The sequence below is a fragment of the Melanotaenia boesemani genome, chromosome 11 (assembly GCF_017639745.1).
Source record: "Melanotaenia boesemani isolate fMelBoe1 chromosome 11, fMelBoe1.pri, whole genome shotgun sequence".
NCBI classification, from domain to species: Eukaryota; Metazoa; Chordata; class Actinopteri; order Atheriniformes; family Melanotaeniidae; genus Melanotaenia; species Melanotaenia boesemani.
This window is the reverse complement of record NC_055692.1, coordinates 18,202,324-18,224,485: the sequence shown is the minus strand read 5'-3', so window position 1 is coordinate 18,224,485 and position 22,162 is coordinate 18,202,324. Positions and strand designations below refer to the sequence as shown.

The 22,162-nt window shown below is 36.3% G+C and overlaps 2 protein-coding genes across 5 annotated transcripts in view; one reads left to right on the top strand and one right to left on the bottom strand.

The window, feature by feature from the left end:
• Positions 1–3,716: 3,716 nt before the first annotated feature.
• Positions 3,717–5,236, top strand: LOC121649326 (hydroxycarboxylic acid receptor 2-like). The gene has a single exon (XM_042000077.1). The coding sequence runs from the start codon at positions 3,737–3,739 to the stop codon at positions 4,688–4,690; it is 954 nt and encodes a 317-aa protein (XP_041856011.1). The 5' UTR covers positions 3,717–3,736; the 3' UTR covers positions 4,691–5,236.
• A 76-nt stretch (positions 5,237–5,312) lies between these two features.
• Positions 5,313–22,162, bottom strand: part of kntc1 (kinetochore associated 1) — a 27,865-nt gene continuing 11,015 nt past the window's right edge. For 3 of the 4 annotated variants that reach the window (XM_042000062.1, XM_042000061.1, XM_042000063.1), the window contains exons 34-62: positions 21,974–22,074; positions 21,622–21,766; positions 21,449–21,505; positions 21,194–21,369; positions 20,973–21,077; positions 20,720–20,848; positions 20,257–20,373; positions 20,013–20,122; positions 19,694–19,910; positions 18,890–18,979; positions 18,634–18,799; positions 15,901–15,959; positions 15,596–15,812; positions 15,429–15,502; positions 15,096–15,306; positions 14,723–14,835; positions 14,534–14,589; positions 14,261–14,339; positions 14,040–14,164; positions 13,817–13,952; positions 13,608–13,703; positions 13,461–13,517; positions 13,122–13,176; positions 12,487–12,550; positions 11,301–11,430; positions 11,141–11,230; positions 10,212–10,366; positions 6,813–6,900; positions 5,313–6,705 (exon numbers count right to left, since the gene is read on the bottom strand). In XM_042000062.1, the coding sequence (XP_041855996.1) occupies positions 6,834–6,900; positions 10,212–10,366; positions 11,141–11,230; positions 11,301–11,430; positions 12,487–12,550; positions 13,122–13,176; positions 13,461–13,517; positions 13,608–13,703; positions 13,817–13,952; positions 14,040–14,164; positions 14,261–14,339; positions 14,534–14,589; positions 14,723–14,835; positions 15,096–15,306; positions 15,429–15,502; positions 15,596–15,812; positions 15,901–15,959; positions 18,634–18,799; positions 18,890–18,979; positions 19,694–19,910; positions 20,013–20,122; positions 20,257–20,373; positions 20,720–20,848; positions 20,973–21,077; positions 21,194–21,369; positions 21,449–21,505; positions 21,622–21,766; positions 21,974–22,074 (3,197 nt within the window). In that variant the 3' untranslated portion in view covers positions 5,313–6,705; positions 6,813–6,833. The remainder of the gene's footprint in view (positions 6,706–6,812; positions 6,901–10,211; positions 10,367–11,140; positions 11,231–11,300; positions 11,431–12,486; positions 12,551–13,121; positions 13,177–13,460; positions 13,518–13,607; positions 13,704–13,816; positions 13,953–14,039; positions 14,165–14,260; positions 14,340–14,533; positions 14,590–14,722; positions 14,836–15,095; positions 15,307–15,428; positions 15,503–15,595; positions 15,813–15,900; positions 15,960–18,633; positions 18,800–18,889; positions 18,980–19,693; positions 19,911–20,012; positions 20,123–20,256; positions 20,374–20,719; positions 20,849–20,972; positions 21,078–21,193; positions 21,370–21,448; positions 21,506–21,621; positions 21,767–21,973; positions 22,075–22,162) is intronic. The other variant, XM_042000060.1, reaches the window with a different exon arrangement.

Genomic DNA, 22,162 nt, shown 5'->3' with positions numbered 1-22,162 from the left:
CTTCACCAGCAACGCTCACACAGACCAGCTTCAGCTTTTCCTCCTCTGAGTTTAGACTCTTTTGGTATTTTCTTCCTGAGTATCCCATTACTATGACTCCATTTTCATTTAAATAAAAATGCAATGGGATTATTACACGATTCTACTGTGTTTGTTTTGGCACTGATAACATACACCTGGAAATTACATATGAATAAGAGGATGTAGGTACACTTATATGATTGAATGACTTCACAGCTAATTTACCATGTTAATTCAGGTTTGATTATAGTAGCTAGTCTGATGTGTGGTTATATGAATTTCAGAAATTACTGACCTGGCCCAGCTTCATTGTGATTGGGGGTCAATTCTGGGATGCTGATAGCTATTTTTCTGGACTACTAAAACCAGGGTGTTATTAGGCAATATCACGTTGGCCATCTGAAAAGTGTTTCCCTCTATTCTGATTACATTTGTTCTTATTTGCTTATTCCTCCTCATAAAGTAACCTTTCCTCTTAGTAGTTTTTTAATTCTAAGACTGAATGATGACCCATATTACCATATGTGGGGCAACATGATTCACTTTAAGTTATAACTCCTTTTCTTTTTATTACACTGGAGCTTTAAAATGATCAGAAACAAAATCAAACAAGACACATGGAAATTAATCCTAAACACAAATTCTGCAGTTTTTATTGATTCCTTTTACTTTGATTTTAAATGATCATCGTAGTCACTCCTCAACCCATACAATTGCCACTATCTGACAATAGCAGAAGTGTAGAAAACTATCATTTCTTTTATACATTTCAATCCTCTTCATAGTTGTAAGACTGGAATTTGCTGCTTGTTTTGCTGGGTGGAGTGCCAGCTGTGCTTTGTTCCCAGTTATGCAGGTAAAGGAAAACACAAGGGTTGACAGAACAGTTGGTGAAAACAAAAAGACAATTTCATCTGTCCAGCAGGCCAAACCAGCTCTTTTACATTTTTCTATTGTGGCATGAACACTGAACACACACATTAAACAGCTGAATCCAACCCGCCAAAGCACAGCTCACATCCGTGAAAAAACCACAGACATGTGTCACACACAAAAAGAATGTGACTGGTTTAGTGACTAAATGACAGGCCTTTAATGGAAAGTTGAAATATTTCTATTAATCTTTATCATTTTCCAATGATATGCATAATCATATGAGAAAAATCCTGCTGGTGTTAGTCTTTCAGTAAAAAAAGGCACTTCTTGCTTGTTTTAAAAAATATATATTTTGTGTGTTTGTTCTGTGCAAAACACTCACTCATTTCTTTGTCATTACCAACAAAGGAAAAACACTGTAGCACACCCCCACCCACACTACACAGCAATGACTCAGGGAGCTGTCCTTCAAAGGATGTAAATTAAAAGCAAAAGCATTTTCACATTGCATCCACTAGACAGCAGTAAAGATTAACACACTGGCAAGCCTGCTATATACTTTGAGTATGATATATTTTAAATAGATAAAACATGGATGCTATAATGCAAATCATATCTAAACCAGACATAAGATGTAAGATTTTAAAGTTCCCTCTAAAGGAAGCTACGAAATGTCTTGATAAGCAACTACATACTTCCAGAGAAAGAATGAGAAATAAATAAATAAATAAATATATATATATATATAGTCTCTGGTTATTTTCTTTTTCTGGAAAAGCTAAATGATATTTAATCGATTAAGTGTAACAACTGGTTGAGAGAACTCTGACTAGAAAGGGGGACAGGAATAAAACACTCCTTCATCCTGTTCTCTTTGAGACATGAAAGTTGATTGCATAGTTTGCTTGAACTTTAATCTTTGTCCTAACTATTTCAATGCCCATGTTTACTTTGGAATTGGAGTATACTTTTCTATAGATGTTTAAAAAGCAAACAAAAAAAAAACAAAATAAAACAAAAAACAAACAAACAAACAAACAAAAAAAAGAACAAGAAAGCATAAAGTTTTTCAGCAACACCTCATCCCTAGTGGAGTACAGGCTTTTTTCTTTATTGAACAAATGTAATCACTGATAACAAATTTTCAGCCCTTTTAATTTGTAGTGTTTTTTTTTTTCTCTATGGGATTGCAGAACCAAAAACATGCCAACAACAGAACAGACTCATTGCAGGAGTCAAAGGTTTAGGTTTGGCACATAACCCATTAAAAGCTGAGGAAACAGGCTGCTCCATATGCTGTTTCAGAGCTTAATAAGTTAATACGGAAATGTGCTAAACTCATATTATTACGATATGAGAGCTTGTTTAACCATTCATGCACACAAATGTAAGCATCTTATTGATCTTTAATGTTTGCAGAAAAGCGATTACACCAATTAAAACGTCAGTTCTTAAACTTAATTTTCCCTCCTCTGCACATTTTTCTTTTTCCTATGACATTATAGAGAAGACACAAATATATGAAACGAATCTTTACATAGAAAATCTGATATGCGCTTTTAAAAAAAGGTTGTGGATGACACTTCACCCTGATGTTTCTGCATCACACCAAAGGCTTCACACTTTGGTTTTCTTTGAAGTTCTACATTACAAGCATCTCTTCGTGACAGCACATTTTTACATGCTTCTGCTCCTTTTAGGGTGTTTGAATTCATCCATCTGAATCACTAAATTGATCTGATGTGCATGGATTTAAAAGTCTTACAAATATTTTAACTTTTGTAAAAGTTTTTTTTTTTTTTTGCACATTTCCATCACAGACTTAAATAATTTTGATCAAGAACATCTTTTTTGAAACAGTTTGGAGGAGCAGAATAAATTAAAAAGCAGCAATAAATACATTAATGCACTCCGTACACCATTGGAAGGTGTCTATCCCAGTTCAATTTGTCCAGTTTCTCTCTCTAGTTTTCCTCAAGTCTCTCCTTTAAACTTTGTGTTTGAATCTTTAATTCTGGCACTTTTTTGAACATATGCATGATATGTTTATCATCTTCTGCATGAGACAGCCTGCATCTTTAGAAATGTCATGCTGCCACCAGGCTTTATAGCAGACTGGGTCACTGAAAAGAGTTTTCACCAGGGTAGACCAGGGCTTCCAATATCCTTCCTTTGTTGTTCAGACATGTTTTTAAAAGCTGTCTTCACACATCAGTTCAAAAAAATGCAGAAGTAAAAATTTATGTGAAAATAAATCGAGTTAAAAGAAAGACATTTGCATATACATTTCGTATAGGCTCTCAGGAAACATTTCCTTGAAGAGTTAATAGTAGGTACACTTGAAATGAGAAGTACACTTACAAAAATTACAGGGTTCATTCTCTGTAAGAGGCACTATGTAAGGTTTAATAATCTCTCCAACCCCTGTGATAATGTTTAAGCCTTGATTTGATGACTCTTGATTAGATTCAATTGGACTTGGAATTTTTATCAAAAGCTTTAACATTTATTGCCCATTTTAATCTGAGGTGGCAGAAAAATGTATGTTTGTAACTTTTGTTTGTAATTAATAATATATTATAAAAATAATATAAAAATAATATAAAAATATGTAATGTTTTAGCAAGAGTAATAACTCATTTTGCACTGCAGCATATGAAAAGCAGAACTTCTTGGCTTCCTGTCAACACCTTGCTACACACACACACACACACACACACAAAAGGGACCAAAACCACCTCTTTATTTGTGTTGGTGTTTGTTTCCCTATAAAGAATACAGGCAGCCCTTGCTGGGCCATTTCTCCAATCCGCAGACAGGAAGGTAGCATAAGCTCAACATGCACAGCAACTTCAGTGGGGCTGTTCTGATCACGGTGCTTCCTCCACTGCTGGTGACAGAGTTTATTCTGGGGCTCCTGGGAAATGGTTTGGCTCTTTTGATCTTTTGCTTCTACCTGAGGCCCTGGAAAAGCAGCACGGTGCTACTGTTCAATCTGGCAATGACTGATTTTCTGCTTATCTTGGCTTTGCCTCTCCGTGCCATCTACTACAACTCTGAAATGAAGTGGACGTATGGAACCTCCCTGTGTAACATCTGCCTCTTCATGCTGGCAATGAATCGCAGCGGGAGCACCTTCTTCTTGATGGCAATTGCAGTAGACAGGTACATGCGTGTGGTGCATCCTCATCACCCCATCAACTCTTTGAGTGTACGTAAAGCCATACTTGGTGCTCTTGGACTGTGGCTGCTTCCTGTTTCAATGACAGCTCATCTCCTCACTCTGCGACACAGCACAAATAGCTGTGACAGCTTCATGGTTGATACTATGGCTTCAAGTACTCAGTCATGGCACAAGTTCACGTTTCTTTTTTCCTTCTATATGCCTCTGCTTGTCATCCTTTATTGCACCATCCACATTATCAGTCACTTGAGAGGAAGACAGATGGCTCAACATGCAAAGTTCAAGAAAGCTCTATACTTCATCATCATAGTGGTGGTTTTGTTCATCATCTGCTTCCTCCCAAGCAATATCGCACTGTTGCTGACCTGGATCACAAATTCTTTAAAAGCCAATGACCATGATACTGCGGCGAACCTGACCATTGTATTTTACATCACCATCACTCTGACCTACCTCAACAGCGTGTTGGATCCAGTGGTCTACTACTTCTCCAGCCCTGCTTTTAAGAACATCTGCAGGAAAGCTCTGAATTTGCCTCAGATGGACACAGCTGAAAGCACAGAGAGGAAAACCCGAGAAACTGGCTCGCAGTCACTCAGCCAGCTGTGATGACAAAACCAAGGAAACAAGTTTTATCTGTGAACCTGCAAATGCTAAGCTTATTTAATGTCGCGTATGTGTAACAGCTAACATTTTTATTTTCTATAATCTTCTAGTTTAAGTGCATTTGTTTTCCAATATCTAGCTAAAAGCATTTCTTCTGCAAATTTAAGTTCACGTTCCATCTGGAAAAATCTTTGACATGACTTTTCTTCATGACCTTATATTATGTGAGAAATTTAGTCCATAATTATGCAGAATGTTAAGAGAATATTACCAAATACTTCCAGAGAAAGTATGTAAATATAGATATGTATACTGTTTATGCACATACAGTATATCTGTGCATATGCATGCACTATTTATAGAGCTATATATGTATAATTGTTTATATATATTGTCTTTTTGGATATTTTCTTTTTCTGAAAAAGCTAAATGACATTTAATTGATTAAGTCTTGTAGATTTTGGTTTTAAAATGATCATTGTTATCAGGACATGATGAGTTATGGGTAATTTGTAGGCAGTTAACTCAAAATGTCTATTAGGTCATTGCTGTTTCCTTTCCTGTTGAAACAATAAAGCTCTTCACTCTCATAATTTAGATGTTTTTATTACATTTAGTTTTCTAATAACAAGAAACACATGGAAGTTCTTTACAGAGGAAGTTGAGCAACCCCCCGCCCTCCAAAAAAATTGATTAAAATATGTAGTATCAGATTGTTTGTCACATCTCAACTTCAATTAAGGAAATGAAGTTATTGCAACTCACATAGATCATGTGGCTTACACTATTTCCTATCTATAAAAGACTCCCAGGGCTTGAATTCACAGGGGTTTTTGGGGGAGCCTTATTAGTCATGAACCACAAGTTTGCAAGCCACTTGCACGTGCATATATATTAGTGCATAGCAGCGCGGTCAAAAACCGGGTTACTGGCAAAACATTTTTTGCTCTTACTGAATGCAGCTGATTTGATCACATCTCATATTTAAACAAAACTTCTTAAAATACCACAGAAAGCAGGAGAATGGAGTGGTTGCTGTTCGTGAGGCTCACAGCACACAACAATGCTGCTGTCCCCAGTGCTGAAAGATATGGAATGGACCACCTATGTAGTTTGGATTATTTAATGAATTAATTTAATTGACTCACAACGTTGACAAATTAATGCCTTCTAATTCAAGAAAAACAATCAAACAAAACAGGAAGACAATGGAAAATATGATTAAATACCACCTGAAGGTGTACTATTCTTTAATCACCTCTGATCATTCGTTGGTGTTTCCTAGCTCCCCCTAATCCAAACCATGCAGGCTCCATGTTTTTGAGGTGTGATGGCTCTTAAGTGTGGTACATTACTTCACAAATATCTTCTTTTGATATTTTTTCCTCGCAAAAAAATTCACTCAAAAAGTCTGACATGACCCATTTTTACACCTCCAGACTTTCTCTGATTGTCCTTCTAGTAAATGTGAAGCTAAAACTTTAGTGATTTTAAATTGGGGATGACACAGAAAGAGTTGTAATTAGCAACCCATATGCTGCTGTCTGCAATTCTCAGAAGGGTATCATTGTAGACGCAGACGTCTATGTAGGTATTTAAATGACTGAGAAAACAGAAGCTATTTAGTCACGAGATTATAGTAAAAAAAAAAAAAAAAAAAAAAAAAACTCCCTAAAGTAAAGCAACTAAACCTCAGAGCTGCGACCGGGGTGGTGTTTTTTTAAAATACATTTGAACAGACAACAATCTGCAGTTCTTCTGGTCTAAATGAATCAGTTTCCCAGAAATAACATAAAAATTAACAAGCTGTAAGGAAGTAAGGATTTGAATGATTTCTTAACAATTCTTTTTAAAATAAGAAAACAATTTAATCAAATATTACATGAGCAAAAAAAGATATTTACATGTGATGTGCAAGTATAGCATCTTAGCACAAGGCAGGCTGAGAAACTGTCAACATACAACAGAAGAAATGTACTTCTTCATCCCAGTACTCCATCGTGCATGTTACGAACCTCCTGAAAAGTAGATCAACTTACATTTATAAAACTGTGTTGGTTACAGTTGTGTGATAGAAATTTAGCACAGTCAACTAATGCACCCATGGGGCTGATTATATTATTACCTTCAAGTGTTCCTGTGAAGGTTAGTGTTTTCCTTCGTTGATGCTGCGCTTCAGGTGCTCTCGAGTAAGCAAGTTAGCGTCATCCTGACTGAAGAAAAGATTAAAAGAAAATGACTGAGGAGGAATGGTATATTTACACACAAGTAATTTTTATCAAGTCTCAAGTCTTAAGGTTCATGTCCTAGTCAAGTTTCAAGACAGTTTTAGTTGGGACATGCCAACTAAAATTACACTACATTATAATATCGAAAGAATTAAAAATCCATACACACCTTTTATCTGACAGCATTTCATAACAGCACTGATGTTTAGCACACTGACAGAACCTCTGTTCCTCTCCACTGGCTAATTTCTTTGCTTTACTGAATTTGGAAAACCAGATTATGAGTAATAGTTTTTAATGTGTACCAAAATCCACCTGGACCAAAGGAATTGTAAAAAAAACTTTTTAAAACTAATATTGCAGTTTTGCAAGTTTTGGAAATTACCTTTACCAATTGTTTCTTTATACATAATTTAACTTTAAACTTCAGGAACCTGCTGCACATCCTGCCAACAGTGGCTATCACAGAGGCTGCTACAGCCACTTCACTATTACAAACATAAAACGAGCCCAGAGAAGAAGTGAAAAGGCATCTTTATTTCAGAAAGAGGCTGAAAGAGAGGTATGGGTGTCAAATGAGGAAGTAATATTTAAATCAGTGTGAATCTTGAACTTCAGCTGTGTATCTGTGGAGGGGGGAAAAAAAAGAAAAAAAAAAAAAAGAAAAAAAGAAATTGGCATCAAGGCACAATGATATTAAGTACATTGAACTTGAGAACCAAACTTTTTCTTTAACTTGTAACATAAGCTTATTGTATTCTTAGAATTATGTAAAAATACTCAATATAATAACTATCACTGTATCACTGGATTTTGCCCCCTGAGCCCCATGCTCATCGAATTTCCTTTCATTCGATCTCTCTCTCTGGCTATTTACATTATGTTAACACCAGTAATATACACTAAATAAACTAACATTAACAGAAACAATAATTATATTTACACATGTGGCTAAGCTCTTAATGACTGACGCTGGCCAGCTGCCAAATGACCACAAGTTTAACCTCAAACAATTTGTTTTATTTCACAGCAGGTTTGGTGGAAGATGTGATCAGGGCTTAAAGTAAAAAAAAAAATCCTGAGCCTGAACTTTTTTCCGAACTTTCATCTGTAAAATATGTCTCACCTGAACATACTGTAGTCATTTCAAGCAACATTTTTTGTTTTATTGACAATTACAGGGCCCATGATCAGCTATTGATATGTTAAAACGATTATTCTGAGACCAAATTCCACTTTAAAAGGATAAGAGGTGGGTGTAAGGTACTACTTGGCCAGTAATGTGCACAGTATAACTCTTGATTGATATCAGACCACTTTAATGCAGATTCTGAATTTTATTAACAAGAAATGAACTCTAATAAATAAAATAAGTCATGAACATCAGTGGAAATTAAACTTTGTAAATCAGCACACAAATCATATTCTTACTGGACTTTACATACTTTCAATAAACAAGCATGAGACAAACGCATGAAACCTAAACAGTGAAGCAGCAACATGCCTGGATATCGTTTCTGATTACAACACGTCTTCATCTGCAGTGTTAATAAATCCGTTAAAGCACTTGCAAAATCATACTTTCTTTGTTAATTTAGACATACTGTCACTTGCATTCGCGTACTATGTCGGTTTTACACCGAGAGGAGGAGCCGCAGACAACAGATAGAAGCTGAGCGAAAAGACGCTAACAGGCAGCGCGCGCTCCCGCGGCCGTATAATCAATTTTTGGCAGACATTCACTTTAGGCCGCAACACCTGGCAAACGACTTGTATGTTGGAGAGCACGAAATGCTGCAGAGGTCTCCTTCGTGGCGTCATAGAACTTTTTTTGCGCTAGTTGCATACACCAGCTTCTTCGACCACAACACAGAAACAAGTAAGCCTACCTGGCTCTCTTAATTTCTGGCACCAGCTCCCAAAAAGCTTGCCGTCTCCACCCCTTCTTCTAAGGCCGTTGTCAATTAGGACGCCTTTCTCTGGCTTCATGAATTTACTCTCCCTTTTTAAAAATCTGATGTCGGTGAAACAACCATCGACTTGAATGCTGCGTTCAAGACCACTCGGAGATAACGTTTACGCTACAGGTTAACTCGGCGGAGAAAAACTAAGTGTGGTATATTGTCACTATTTGCTGAACACTGAAAACATATGCAGCAGCAAGTTCGGCTTATTTTCGAAGATGAATACCTGTAATTTCCGACTTAAACATTGTTCATTGTTCAATTAATTTTCTACAATTCAGAGTCAATTCAGAGCCCCAACCACTATACCCATAGTTAAGTTTTTTCCGCCCTGAATCATAGAAGATCCGGCACGATGCCGGAATACTTCAAGCCCTGCGTGATGTTAATTTGTTAACAGAGATACTGAAATATAGATTCAGATCTCTTGAGCTTCACATTTGTGTAATTAATTGATCAATTAATCGAGCAGGCGTTAACAAGAACTAGCATTTACACAAAATAAACTTCGCCAAAGTTATGCATCAAATAAATAGCACAGATAGCATTTTTGAGCAACTTTAATACTTAGTTTCTTCTTATGCAGTTTTATTGGCGGTTGGCAAACAATGATACCAACAAAAGCTGCTTCTTTAGCACATGAACAAGGTTTTTAGATGCGTCCACCACCTTTCCACCAGCTGATATTCTTGAGATCAACAGCTGGTCTTCACATATCTACATCTAATTGGCTGAATAACGTCATGTAATTTTTAGCTTTTGATGCCATTTGCTCAATTAACTTAGTAAGCTGCAATGTTTGCCAGTAAATTTAACAGACTTTTAAGTATGACTGTAGAAAAATGTGCAAGAACTACGAGTGCCAACAAACAAAATCTGATCAAGAAAGAAAAAAAAAAAAACAAGCTTTAAAATATAAAAGATCCAGGTCCTCCCTCACTGGGGATCATTATTTTCAAAAACTAAAGCTGATAAGCGGCCTCGGCCCATCGCCTATTACACTTCAGCTTCAAGACCTCTTTTTTAGACCTGTGCACAACCAGCAAACTGCATGTTCATCTTTGGCTGTGACAGCAGCACGATGCATTAACACACTAAAAAAAAGTTTTTGTTTTGAGTTCATCCAAAGCAGGAAGCAAGGAGTATCTGACTGAAAATCTTTAGGATTTTAGGATTGTATTTATATTCTCATATGACTAAATCTTACATAACAGTAACTTTTTATTAGTCTAATCCTGTTTGAGGCATTAAATATTTTTAATTACTGGAGACAAACACCTGTGTCTGTGTCTTTGTCACTTTTTTGGTGTAGATCAAACACACAAAACTTACCAGTTCTGGGTGGTGAGGTAATCTGCCAACTCCTTCACCTGGTTAGGGTGGCCTCGTGACATGATGAACTGCTTCAGATGGTTGAAGTGTTTGGTCTTCATCAGTTTCTGGTACTGTCCATTCTGGCTGATGAACGTCAACACTGTCTCTCTAATCTAAGGGTTTCATAAAGGTGATAATGTGATATCATGTAACAAGAATACATTTTAAATGAAAAGATAATACTGCTATATTTCAGTGCAGCAGACATCGTTTTTGTTTACATGTAAGTTTATTACAGAACATCAAACAGGTCCACTTGAAGCTTGCATGTGTTTACAAATGCTAACATCAAGTATATATCTGTATTAACTTCACACCATCTTACTCATCTAACATAACTTCCTGTTTACCAATCGTACTGGTACTGAGAACCTCAGCTTACGTGTTTCTTTTCTTTCTTTTCCTGTTTTAGCTGAAAACTGAATTTAAAAGATTAAAAAAATGGATACAGAGCTGCAATTAAATCATACATTAAAATGGCAAAGTAATTTAAATTTTCTTTCCTTTAGTTCCAATAATGAATGAAACTACATAAACAGGTTAAACACAGATATAACTTGTTGGATTCAAGGATCAGATATGCTAACTCAATTTTAAAACGGGGGAGGGGGGACCTATCAAAAGCTTTTTGGGTAATCTCACCCATTTTATATAATTATCTATTTATACCCCTGGATTTCTTAGTGAAAATCATAGCTTGTTAAGCAGTTTTCTTGTGCTTGTATTACTATCCTTTTATTTTCCCATTATTTCAACACTTACATGTTGATAAAGTGATAAATATGTGCTGTTTTGACAGCATATTGTCTGGAAATAAAAAGAGGTTGTGACTTACCTGCATAAATATAGTAAAGACATTTCAAATAAAGTCTAAAAAGCCCATCTACCTGTGAAGGTATTCCAGCCAGTTCTCCGGTGTTCATGAGTTCTTCCACCTGCTCAAGGACAGCAACCGGGTTGCATACAGAGAGAAAGCCCTGAAAACAGCAAAACGTCAGAGTTTGGTTATGACTCATTTTACATGTTGACCAACATGGATACACTTACTTGAATCTGCTGCTCCTTTTTACTGGCACAGGGGATGAGAAGCAGGGTTCCAAGGGCAAAGGCAGATAGATTGAACTGAGCAAAGCGGTTGGCAATTCCTATCAAATCCAGATTCAACAGGAACGGGCACCTTGGGGGGGGGGGGTTATATAAAAAAGGGAAGACATCAGATTTATTGTACTGCAAATGAAACATCAAGAACAAATAAATGTGCACTCATTGGTAAAGCTTTGAAACTATAGTTAAAACCATATAGGACCAAGTGGGACAGATAAAAATGAATGTATGTATATATGTTTGTCTATACGACTAATAACTAAATTTCCAAGGTATCTGGTGACAAAAACATTTCTGCAGAAAAAGATAGTTGTTTTGCTTTTTCCAGCTGATTAAAGATTGTCAAAGGTACCTGCTACCATTTAATGTGACCGGACTGATTAATAACATTGGTTTTGGGTTGGAGGAAAAAAAAAAAAAAAACACTTGAAAAGACTGATGTGAAGCTAATCATAACCCTCACAGTTAGGCCCAATAATAATGTATTCTGACACAAATTTTTATTTTATTTTTTTTTAACTTTCTGAAACTGCCTTCATTTTATTGTTTGTGGGTCTCTTTTGTAGTTTTGTTTTCAGCAATGAAATGCAGCTTGATCCAGCTGGATTCAGGTTATTGTCCATCTGTACTTTAAATCACCATCCAGTCAGCTTTGATGCATTTAACAGTAGCTGGAGCAGACAATATACATGTTTCTTTCTTCCCATAACATGTGGGGTTTAATTTGTTAAAGACTTTTAATCTTGACTTGGCCTGATACTGCGAAATGTTTTTTAACCTAGTCAAATCTCTTTATCCTAACATCTAGAGGCTTATGAATGGTTTGTGGAAAACCCTTTGTTGCAGCTTTTTCTCTTTAAGGTAGTCTTGAATAATGATGTGTCAACTACCTGGAGGGTGCTCTTGACTTGACTGGATATAGTGGATGGATGTTCTTACTCAATGCTATTGCGAACAGCTACAGATGTATTTTCAGGAGGTTAAGAAAGTCTCCACTTGAAGCAAAATGTAAAAACTTTAAGTAAAAATTATTTAGTTTGAGTCTAAATCTTTCTGCACATAGATTATTCCCATTTGTATATACAGAGCATGCAGCATTCCTTTACAATGTAGAGTAGTAAAAACATACTTGAGCAAGAGAACAAAGGTCCTGTAGAGTGTTGCTTGTTGATCTGGGCTCAGAGGAACTGAAGCTGTCACAGACAAAAGACACGAGACAAAAAGGAATATTCTAGAGAAATGATGACTGGTGCAAACGTAGACATTATGAAAATTAAGAGGCTTCCTGAAAGCGCAATTTTGCAAAACTACTACTAAGAAAACTAAATATGCCCCTTCTCCTTTTTGTATCAACACCCTCAACTTGCAAAACACATGTAAGGTGGCTCAACAACTCAGTAGTCTTTAATGCTAACACAAGTGAAACTACACATCTAAAGCTGGCGTACAAACATATAAAAAATAAACTTAGGTTTCTTCTGAGCAGCAGACCTTTAGGAGTCAGGAAGCAGCTAGTTTAGTAATTTACTGATATAATGCCATCTATGGGATATGAGCAATATTATGCCATCATAAGTCACAGTTTTGATGAAAATATAAACTGTATAACAACTAGGAAAGAGTGTGTTTGTGTGTGTTGGGGGTATCTTATGAACAGTGTCAGATATTCTACCAAGACACTGAATAATAAATGTGTCAGCATATGAACAAATAAAACTACTTTTTGGGTTAAATGGACAATAATTTTAGTTGTAAATCTATTACCTGAGACAAAAGGTGCCAAAATCATACTCTTCCAAGTCCTGGAGAAACTTGAAATCTGAAAATAACATGTATATATAAAAAGGTCTGAATATTAGGTCACTTTACTATGGTTAATTTTTCTTCATCATGTTGCTACTTTTGAGTTGACACCAGCTCCAGCAGGAAATCCGTTAGCTTAGTGGTTAGGATACGTCAATTAATCGGACTTTCAGCACAAAAAAAACTCTACACAAGTGTCAATTTATTTTTAAAACAACAAAGATCATTTTATGCAAGCCTCAGCTGCATTTTACACTTTACAAATAAGAAAACACTAAAATGGATAAACTGCAGTATTACCTCCCACAAAGTCGGTATAGCCGCTATTGCTTCTAGCACTTTTTGAAGGTGGCTAATCTGCAGAGGGGAAACACACATGTAGAAACGTGACCTCAGAACATCAGCTACCTTTATTTAGATCTACTTAACAGTGTGCAGATGTCTCACCAAATTGAAGCCTAGCAGCTTCTGAAGTAGACTGTTCCACAGCTGAAGGTCATAAACCTGGTACTCCAGGCACAAGTCTGCCACCAGACGCACAGCCTGAAACATAAAAAATGTCTTATTTTTTTCCAGCATGGCTGCGTAGCTAATCTAGTTAATATAAAATGAAGCAAATGCCTGGATTCATTCCAGTGTGTTTGCTTGGAATGTACCTGTGGCTCATGACTGTGATTCTTCCACAGCCCTTTAACTAAGCCCTCTTTGGGACTATTGAGGAAGGACTGTACTGTGTAGGGGATGTTCAATGCCTCCAGTTGTGAAACAAATATGTAGGACTTCAGGTAATATCTGCATGGGAATATAAAATACAAAACACTGATGATCACAAGCTCTTTTATGGTAACCTACTTTTTAACTGTTTTCATGCAGTCTTACAGAAGTTTGGTCCGTGGGATCTGAAACTGGGCCTCCAGTGTTGCTGCATCAGTGAGACGGACAAGACAAAGAAGGGCTCGAGTCCGATGGCAGAAGGTCAGACGGGGTCCTGATGTGCGAAAGGGCTACAGAAAGAAATAATAATAATAAAAAAATTATATCAGCCACTGTCTATGGCAGTGTTCTCCTATATTGACCTATGAATATTCTTTTAAACTCACCCAGGTTTCGGCTGACAGGATGGGACTCAGTAGACGGACAGCATCTTTCATGGGGTAGGACTGCAGCATGTACACCACTCTAAGAGTATTAAACAGAGAAAAAACCACATCAGTGGAGATATAAAGTAAAATACAGGCCAATGTAATGTATAAGAGAAAGGCAACTGAAAATGACAAAGGATATAAGATATAAAGTGTATAGTTCCTCAAATTATTTCTACCAATAACAAACCAATAAAAGGGTATGTAATTGCAAAATATAATAATAACTACCTCATTAAATCCGGATCATCCTCAATGTTGCTGACATTTTCTTGATTTCCTATTTCCTTTTAAAAAAGAAATGAATTCCATAAAATGTATAGAAATATTCAGCAACAAATCTGATAAAGAAAAAACTGATTGAAAGAAAATGCACAGAAACTGATAAGCTAATCAATAAAAAGGTTATTATTGACTAACCTTGGCCACAGCTGGGCCCGTTTTGCAGATCCATTTTTCTAACAACATGTTGTGGACTTTCACAAGATCCACATTGTTGATTGTTGCAATTTCTTTCACAGCAGCGTGAATGTCTGAGACATGCAAGATCAGGAGTGAAGAAGTGAACACACACACACAATTTTCTGAAAATTCATTGCATAATAAATAACGAGTCTTAATTGTAATTATAATCCATAGCCAATAGTGAAACTAATAAAAACTGGGAAAACAGATCAAAGAGGGTTAGAAAGCATAATACATCCTAAAAGCTGACAACATCAAAGTAAATATGAACTCAAACCTGAAGTGAAATATTAATTTGCTTCAGGGTATTTTGGTAAAGCTTGCTCACCAGGATAAGTTTGCCCTCCTGACTCTTTGTAACGCTGCTCCATACTGCTGTGCTCGTACAGAGCCACAATGAGCTTGCCTGGTAGTCCGGTCAGTTTCAGGTGCTCCGGGCTGCTCAGCTGACTGGTTATCAGCATATTCTCTGTAGCAGTACGCTGAAACTGCAGCTTCAGCTTGGACAGAAATGTCTCCCCTCGGGCTCGTGCAGCCTCCTGCCAAGGAGAAGTGTCGGAAAGGAGAAAACCAAGCAATGCACCAAAAGCATTATAGATAAAGATTTGAGGCATCGACTCTAATAATATATGTATCCACAAGTAAAACTAAAATCACAGACCTCTAGGTTGGGATCTTTAAGCCAAGTGTCCCCAAGGGCCAAACAGAACCTAAGTGACTGTGTTTTCTCGTAACCTTAAAAACAAAAAAAAACAAAAAACCGCAAGAAACAATTAAGTGCGTGTATAAGTAAACCATATAACATGATAATTTATTTGCCACTCAAACCTGCAGGAAGCTCCTGGGTTATCTTGTGAGCTGTAGCAGCAGCCCACTCCGGACTTTGAATGGACTGGATGTACTTCATCATGGTCTTGGCCACCTTAAAAGTCTCCTTATTGTAGGTATGACTTTGACCCTTTTTTCTTTTCTCCAAGAGTAAGGGTTTCATCTTTTTCTCAAACGTATGGTATGCTGCAGACATGTATAATTTGTCAAGGCTCATCTGGAAAGAGACAGGAAGGTTTTAATAATTTACAACAACCATCAATATCATACAAAGTAATGTTACATCTTAGATTTCTGTGCCTTGCCTTCATCAGTTTGCTAATCAGAAGTAGCGTGGGGAAGGTCTCCTCACTCAGTTCAGGGGCTGAAAACACAAAAATATTTCGTGAACCATGAATTTAAACAAACACACACACACACACATATACATACACACACACACATATATATATATATATATATATATATATATATATATATATATATTTATTATATTTCAATCAAGATCTTGATCACACTATAATTTGTTAATGTTGTCAATTTCAAATGTGTACTAATAATGATTGTAAAGGGGCATCATGTCTCTTCCTATGAAATATGAAACTGATGTTATAATTTCTTTGGTTATTTATTCTTTTTTTCCAAACAGGGTGTCAGCCACAAATGATGAGCTGATGCTTTTCTGTCTGACAAAATACCAAGTTGCATCGGCTGTATGTTCATGCTTTGCGTGTTGTTGCTGGGTGACCAACAACAAAATTAGAACATTATATTAATATGCCCTTCATCATTTTTACTGGATCCATATTACTGACACGGTGGCGTTTTTTTTTTTTTTTTTTTTTTACTTTTTTTTTTTTACCTTCTTGGATAAATTGGGTTTCAGTCTCACCTGTGCTTTTGTGGCTCTCTTCTGCTACACTCATTCTCATTTAGACTTAGTTTCCTTCTTATATTTCATATCCATGTATTTTGTCCCTCTCGTTCCTCTGACTTCTCAGATCTTATAGACTCTTCCAACCTCACTTAATCTGTGAAAGAGACTGCACACTTTAAAGGCCATACCTTAGACCTTGTGCAATACCTTTATTTCGTCATTTGTAATCACATTGATCCATTGCGCAGATCAAAGGCCCTTTTGCAATCGTATAATGATATTTGCCTTTCCATCCCTGACCAAACTGTCTCATTTAAAACCTGGAAACAATATCTAGCCCCTTGGGTAATTTATCACATTCAAACCCTAAAAAAAACTAAATTAAAACGTCAGTGGAACACCAGCAAATCTGAGTACGCTAACAATGATCTTTATCTTCATTCAGTTCATCAGAAAGCAGTAAGGATGCAAAATCAGCTTACTACTCACAACTGATACATAACATAATCCTAGAATAGTGTTTAAAGTAGTTTATATGGTTAATAATGGATCCCTTTATCCTAACAAGAATCTGTTCTTGAAGTGGAAGAAAGATTCCCGATTTTAAAAAAAATAGAACTAAAGATTTATAAGAGGCCGTTTGAGACATTATTCAGAATTACCCTCTCACAGACACATGTGAAATTTAAGTCATTCACACATTATACCAAAACCTCTCATATATCATACCGAAATCATTCACACATTATAGTGAAACCTCTCATACACAATACTGAAACTGCCTCTTATTTACTATATTAAAATGCTCTCACATATCATACTGAAATCATTCACACACTACAGTGAAATTTCTAAAATCAAATTTCACTAGTATGATAGAAATTCTATTGTGTGTGAGAGAGCGAATTTCACTTGTAAAGGTAGTTATTTCAGTTGAGTTTATGAGGCTTTGATTTCATCATTTCTTGCTTCACTAGGATTACTTCCAGGCAACTGAGCAGATATTAATACAGCTTAAGTCTTTCCAAAAGGTGTTCTCCCACTTCTTCCTCTTCAGTTCTTTCGAAAAAATGCGCTTCTTTTTTTTTCCTAATACGTGAATTCAATTTCAACTGAAATGACTTCCTCCTGACCACTGAGATCTACAGACAATGACCAATTATGCAACAAAGAGAGATTGGATTTTATGTAAAGGTATACTGCTGTAGAATTTCTTTGTTTTATTTTATTGTTGCTGTTTAAAGCCGTTTTACTGGTGTTTTATTATTATGCTGCTATGTTAGGCACACAAATGGATGTTTTTTGGCTCACTCGCCCCTTTCATTGTTTTGTTGGTAGTTAGCAACCAGCTTTCAGTTGCATTACCATCATCTAGTGGACTGAGTGCTGAGTGCAGGTAGGAAACTTTAGGGACATCACATTTCAATAACAATTTAGATGGCTGCAATGTGAATATAAAATGGTTATTGATCTTTTTTTCATGTGACTGCTTGACTTCTACTGCTTTCCGAGTGGAAATATGAAACGTGGTTTCTCATATTTGTCGTGACAAACAACGAAGAAGACAACATAAGAGCAGAACATGAAGGCACATTAAATCCCAGCAGTTTTAGATTGACCATGTTTCTACACTAAACCCCTGGCCAGAGTCACCTATCATCCCACATGCACGTATCTTTTGGTTTTATTTACCCATGATGCCTAGTGCTTAACCCACAGTGTGGTTTGTTGTGGTTCATCTGAAGTGAACTAAGAACTACATTTTTTGGTGGGCTAGAGATGACTTCTTTGATCTGTATCAGTTTGTTTGCGCATTCAGAAAAGCAGAATTACATCCCTACATCTCTAGCTTTTATTTATTTATTTTTTTTTTAACTCTAGCTTTTAAAGCAGAGCACTACATTTCACACAGTTATGTGTACACTATATACTGAATTGTCGATGTCTGCATCACGATGCATCTAAAAAAAACAGAGATAAACAGCTGGCTCTGGAAATGGATTGAGTGAAAACGTGTCAGGCTTATCGATTGAATTTATGTAAATTTAATAGCGATTCAATTTTTTTTTTTTTTTGCCTAGGAAAACACAGATCTTGTCAACCAAAGAACAGAGCACATTCAATTTGTCAACCTTAATAAAGGTACAAGTTACTAACTCACAGATAATTTTCCAGTAATGTTTGGTCTGCATGAGAAGGTGGAAGGGAAGCCTGTTGTTGGACAGGGAGCTTGGAAGCACTCCGTTTTCAAGAAGATATGTGTTCTCCACATCTGAGGGAGGAGAAATCCTCTTGTAGGACTTCAGATGCTGAAGGAGACCCATTGCCTGTGGATTGAAATTTAAGGGTATACTCTTTACAATTGATATTTAAAGAAAAATAAATGGTGCATACAACATGCCAATATATATTTTTACCTGACTAATAGATAAGGTGGTCACATTCTCATCTGCAGCCTGTATGATCTTCAGCACAGTTTCTATTCTCTCGTAGTTGTAAGGGCTGAGCTGTGTGAAAAGGCATTTTAAAGATTAAACGAGAAGCTCAACTTTTAAATTGGACCAAAACACCAACAAAACAGTTATAAAACTGTGTTGTTCACTGTTTTTTATAGTAAAAAGTCAAGCCTGTGTAATTTCAAAGTTACACATGTAGCAATTTAATAGGCAATTTTATCCAGAGCTGGTTACAAATAATAAATAAGATTCTAGTTAAACTAATTTAAGAAACCCTGGCATGAATACTAAGAAGAACATTAAAGGGACAAATTATGAGTAGAGCAAGCAACAAGCTGGAGGTTAAATAACTGTGTGTTGGAGCCAGTTCATGGTGTTAACATACACTTGTGAGCAAGGTCAATGTGATGTAAATGTCATGATCTGCAACACTCAGCGAGGGTTTAAGAGGACTGTGCCTATTGAAATGATTTGAAAACAAAGATCTAATTAGAGGCAAATTAGTATTCAACTCATTTCATTTATTCAAGTTAAATTACACATTGTCTAATTGAAATCACGTCACTATAATACAGTTTGGTCCAGTTCAGTTAAAACTGCTTTATTAATATGTCAGTTCATAATTGCCTAGCTAAAGAAGAACAAAAGATCCAAATGAATATCAACTTCAATTTAGTCCCCAATACCCTAATAGCTTAGTACTGATTTAAAAATTCTATTATTTAATTTATAAAAAAAATCATCTACAGTAATTTGTCACCATACCTTGAACAGGACCGCACAGAGACTGTCAGTGAGCTCACTGGTGCTGTGTAACATTGGAATTATCTGCAGGACTCGTTCCAGTGTGGCGGCAGGACATAAAGGCTGCACCTCTTCCAGGTCTAAGCCAAAGGAATCTCCACTGTCCTCGTCGTCGTGGAGCAGCAGTAAGGTGGTAATGTACTGGTTGATCACAAGATCACGGTCTAGACCAAAGGTACTGCAGCGGGAAAACTTTTAACAGTCAATACCTACTTCTCCACATTTTTCCCCCTTTTCTTATGAATGGTAAAAAGGCAATGATAGAAAGCAAGTGTCTGACCTGATGTACTGGAGGATGATGTCTGGGGTTATTCTCCTGTTCTTCACTAAAACAGGGATCAGGCTACTTTTCATCTCGGGTTGCTGCCGGAACACTGGCTGGATAGATATCTGAGATAAAGGAAGATTGGACATAATAAATAGGAATTTACAAACAAGAAAGAACTAAAATACTTTAATATACATAAAAACTTGTTTGTTCAAACCAGTGTCCTTGGAAAACCTGAATTTAAAAACTGCAATACCCCCAATTTGCCAAGCTTGATGCCCCACTCGGCATCAGTGATGACAGAGAGAAACTTCTTTTGTTCCTCTGGCTCATCATACAAGCAGCAGAGATTGGCGCCAATCTTCGCGACAGCCTGAAACAATCAACACTGAAAGTCTGTATATGCATGTTTATGTAACAGATTTTTATTCCCAAACAATCTATTTATTTTCAACACAACTTAATTATTTATTATGACAGCAAATACCAATTTCATGGACTGAACTACAGGGAAAACAAATTAGATGATTCTGCAGCCTGACTTTTGTAAACAGATGAGTGTTGCACCAACCTCTCTCTCTGATAATGCAACAAGATTCACACCATAGGACAAAAAATATAACACTTTTATTTTTAGTAGTTTCTATTTGATGTAGTGCTTTCATTATTATCCTCATCAATACTAAGGACAAGAACATGAGCAATATTATGCAGCTTACCAAAATTTTGTCATAGTTTTGCCAAGTGTTGTCGATAACTTTCCACAGTATTTTGAGGATTTCTGCTTTGGAGAGGAGTGTACTGAGTCCAATAGCCAAATCACAGTCAACCACTCTCCAGTTGAACACCTGAAGCACAAAAAAAAAAAAAAAAAAAAAAAACACGCAAAAAAAAAAAAAAAATACTAGTAAAACACTAAAATTTTGGGAATCTTAAGCTACCGTTTTCTGACATTATGCTCAACACACTCGCCTTGTTCAAAAGGGCCACAGCCACAGCATTCAGAGAGGATGTTGTTGTCTTGTGAAGATCATTTAAGCATACATTGTACTTCTTAAGCTCGTGTGCATCATAAAGCTGAAAGACAAGCAAGTTTAGACCAGTGGTTTCAGAACGAGCATTACAATATATTTAACCTGTTATCACATCAAACTATAGTAATATAATTAGTCATGTAGGTGATGCAGTCATACCTGCATACTTAGCTTTATGTCCATAACATTTGAAGTGACATGTTGCAGGCAGCTGCCATAAGAGTTGACCAGAACTCTGAGCGCCAGCTCTAGCTGACTGCACTCTTGTAACATTTGCAACATATTAGCAAGGGGACCAAGGAGAGTCTGCAAGTAGTTTGAACCTGCATAAAGACCAGGTACAACAGAAGACAAACTATTAAAATCCCAGTTTAAAGAAGAAAGTGAAAGGATAATTTTAAATTAAATACCTACCATCTTCAAACGAGCAGTATGACAGACAGGAACAGTCCAGTGGGTAGAGTTTGGTATCTACAAAAATAGCATGACATTATAGAAGTAATTGATGAAATAAATTAACTGCATTCTGCATTTTTTTAAGGAAATTCTTGATAAATGTATGACATGATAACTTTAAAGTATCTTACCCTGAGAAGTAGGCAGCATGCAGTTGGTAATTTCATACTGCACGGGGAGCACAGACACTGGATCTAACACTATGCAATCCTCATTAAAAACATCTTGAAAGCTCCACTGAGAGTAGGGGTCTTTTTCTGCCTCCAAAGTCAAATCCTGTGATATTGCACATTAAAATTTAGATTAATTTAAGGTATTCTGTTTATCTGTTATTTAATTTTTTCCCCTAACATTCAAACAAAAACTCTTTTTTCAAAGGAATCCTAGTTGGCAATTTTTTACCCACATAAAAAGTAAATTAACACATCAAACCACGAGAAATTAAGTAAATGTGCCATTCTAAGGAAAATATAGGGTACTGACCTTGGCTATGAAGCCATAGTTATCTGATAACTGACACTGATGATAAACATCCATAGCTACCCGTGTGCACTTGCAAAGTTCCAGGCAATCCAGGAGCAAGTCTGTAACAATTAGTATGCAATATCTTTAGGGATTTTTTTAATTAGAAATTATTTAAAGAAGTAGAGCAGCAATGCTTGAGTCAGAATG

Bases quoted from the DNA above. Each gene is read 5' to 3' on its own strand.
- LOC121649326 (XM_042000077.1), top strand. From the start codon at position 3,737: ATGCACAGCAACTTCAGTGGGGCTGTTCTGATCACGGTGCTTCCTCCA.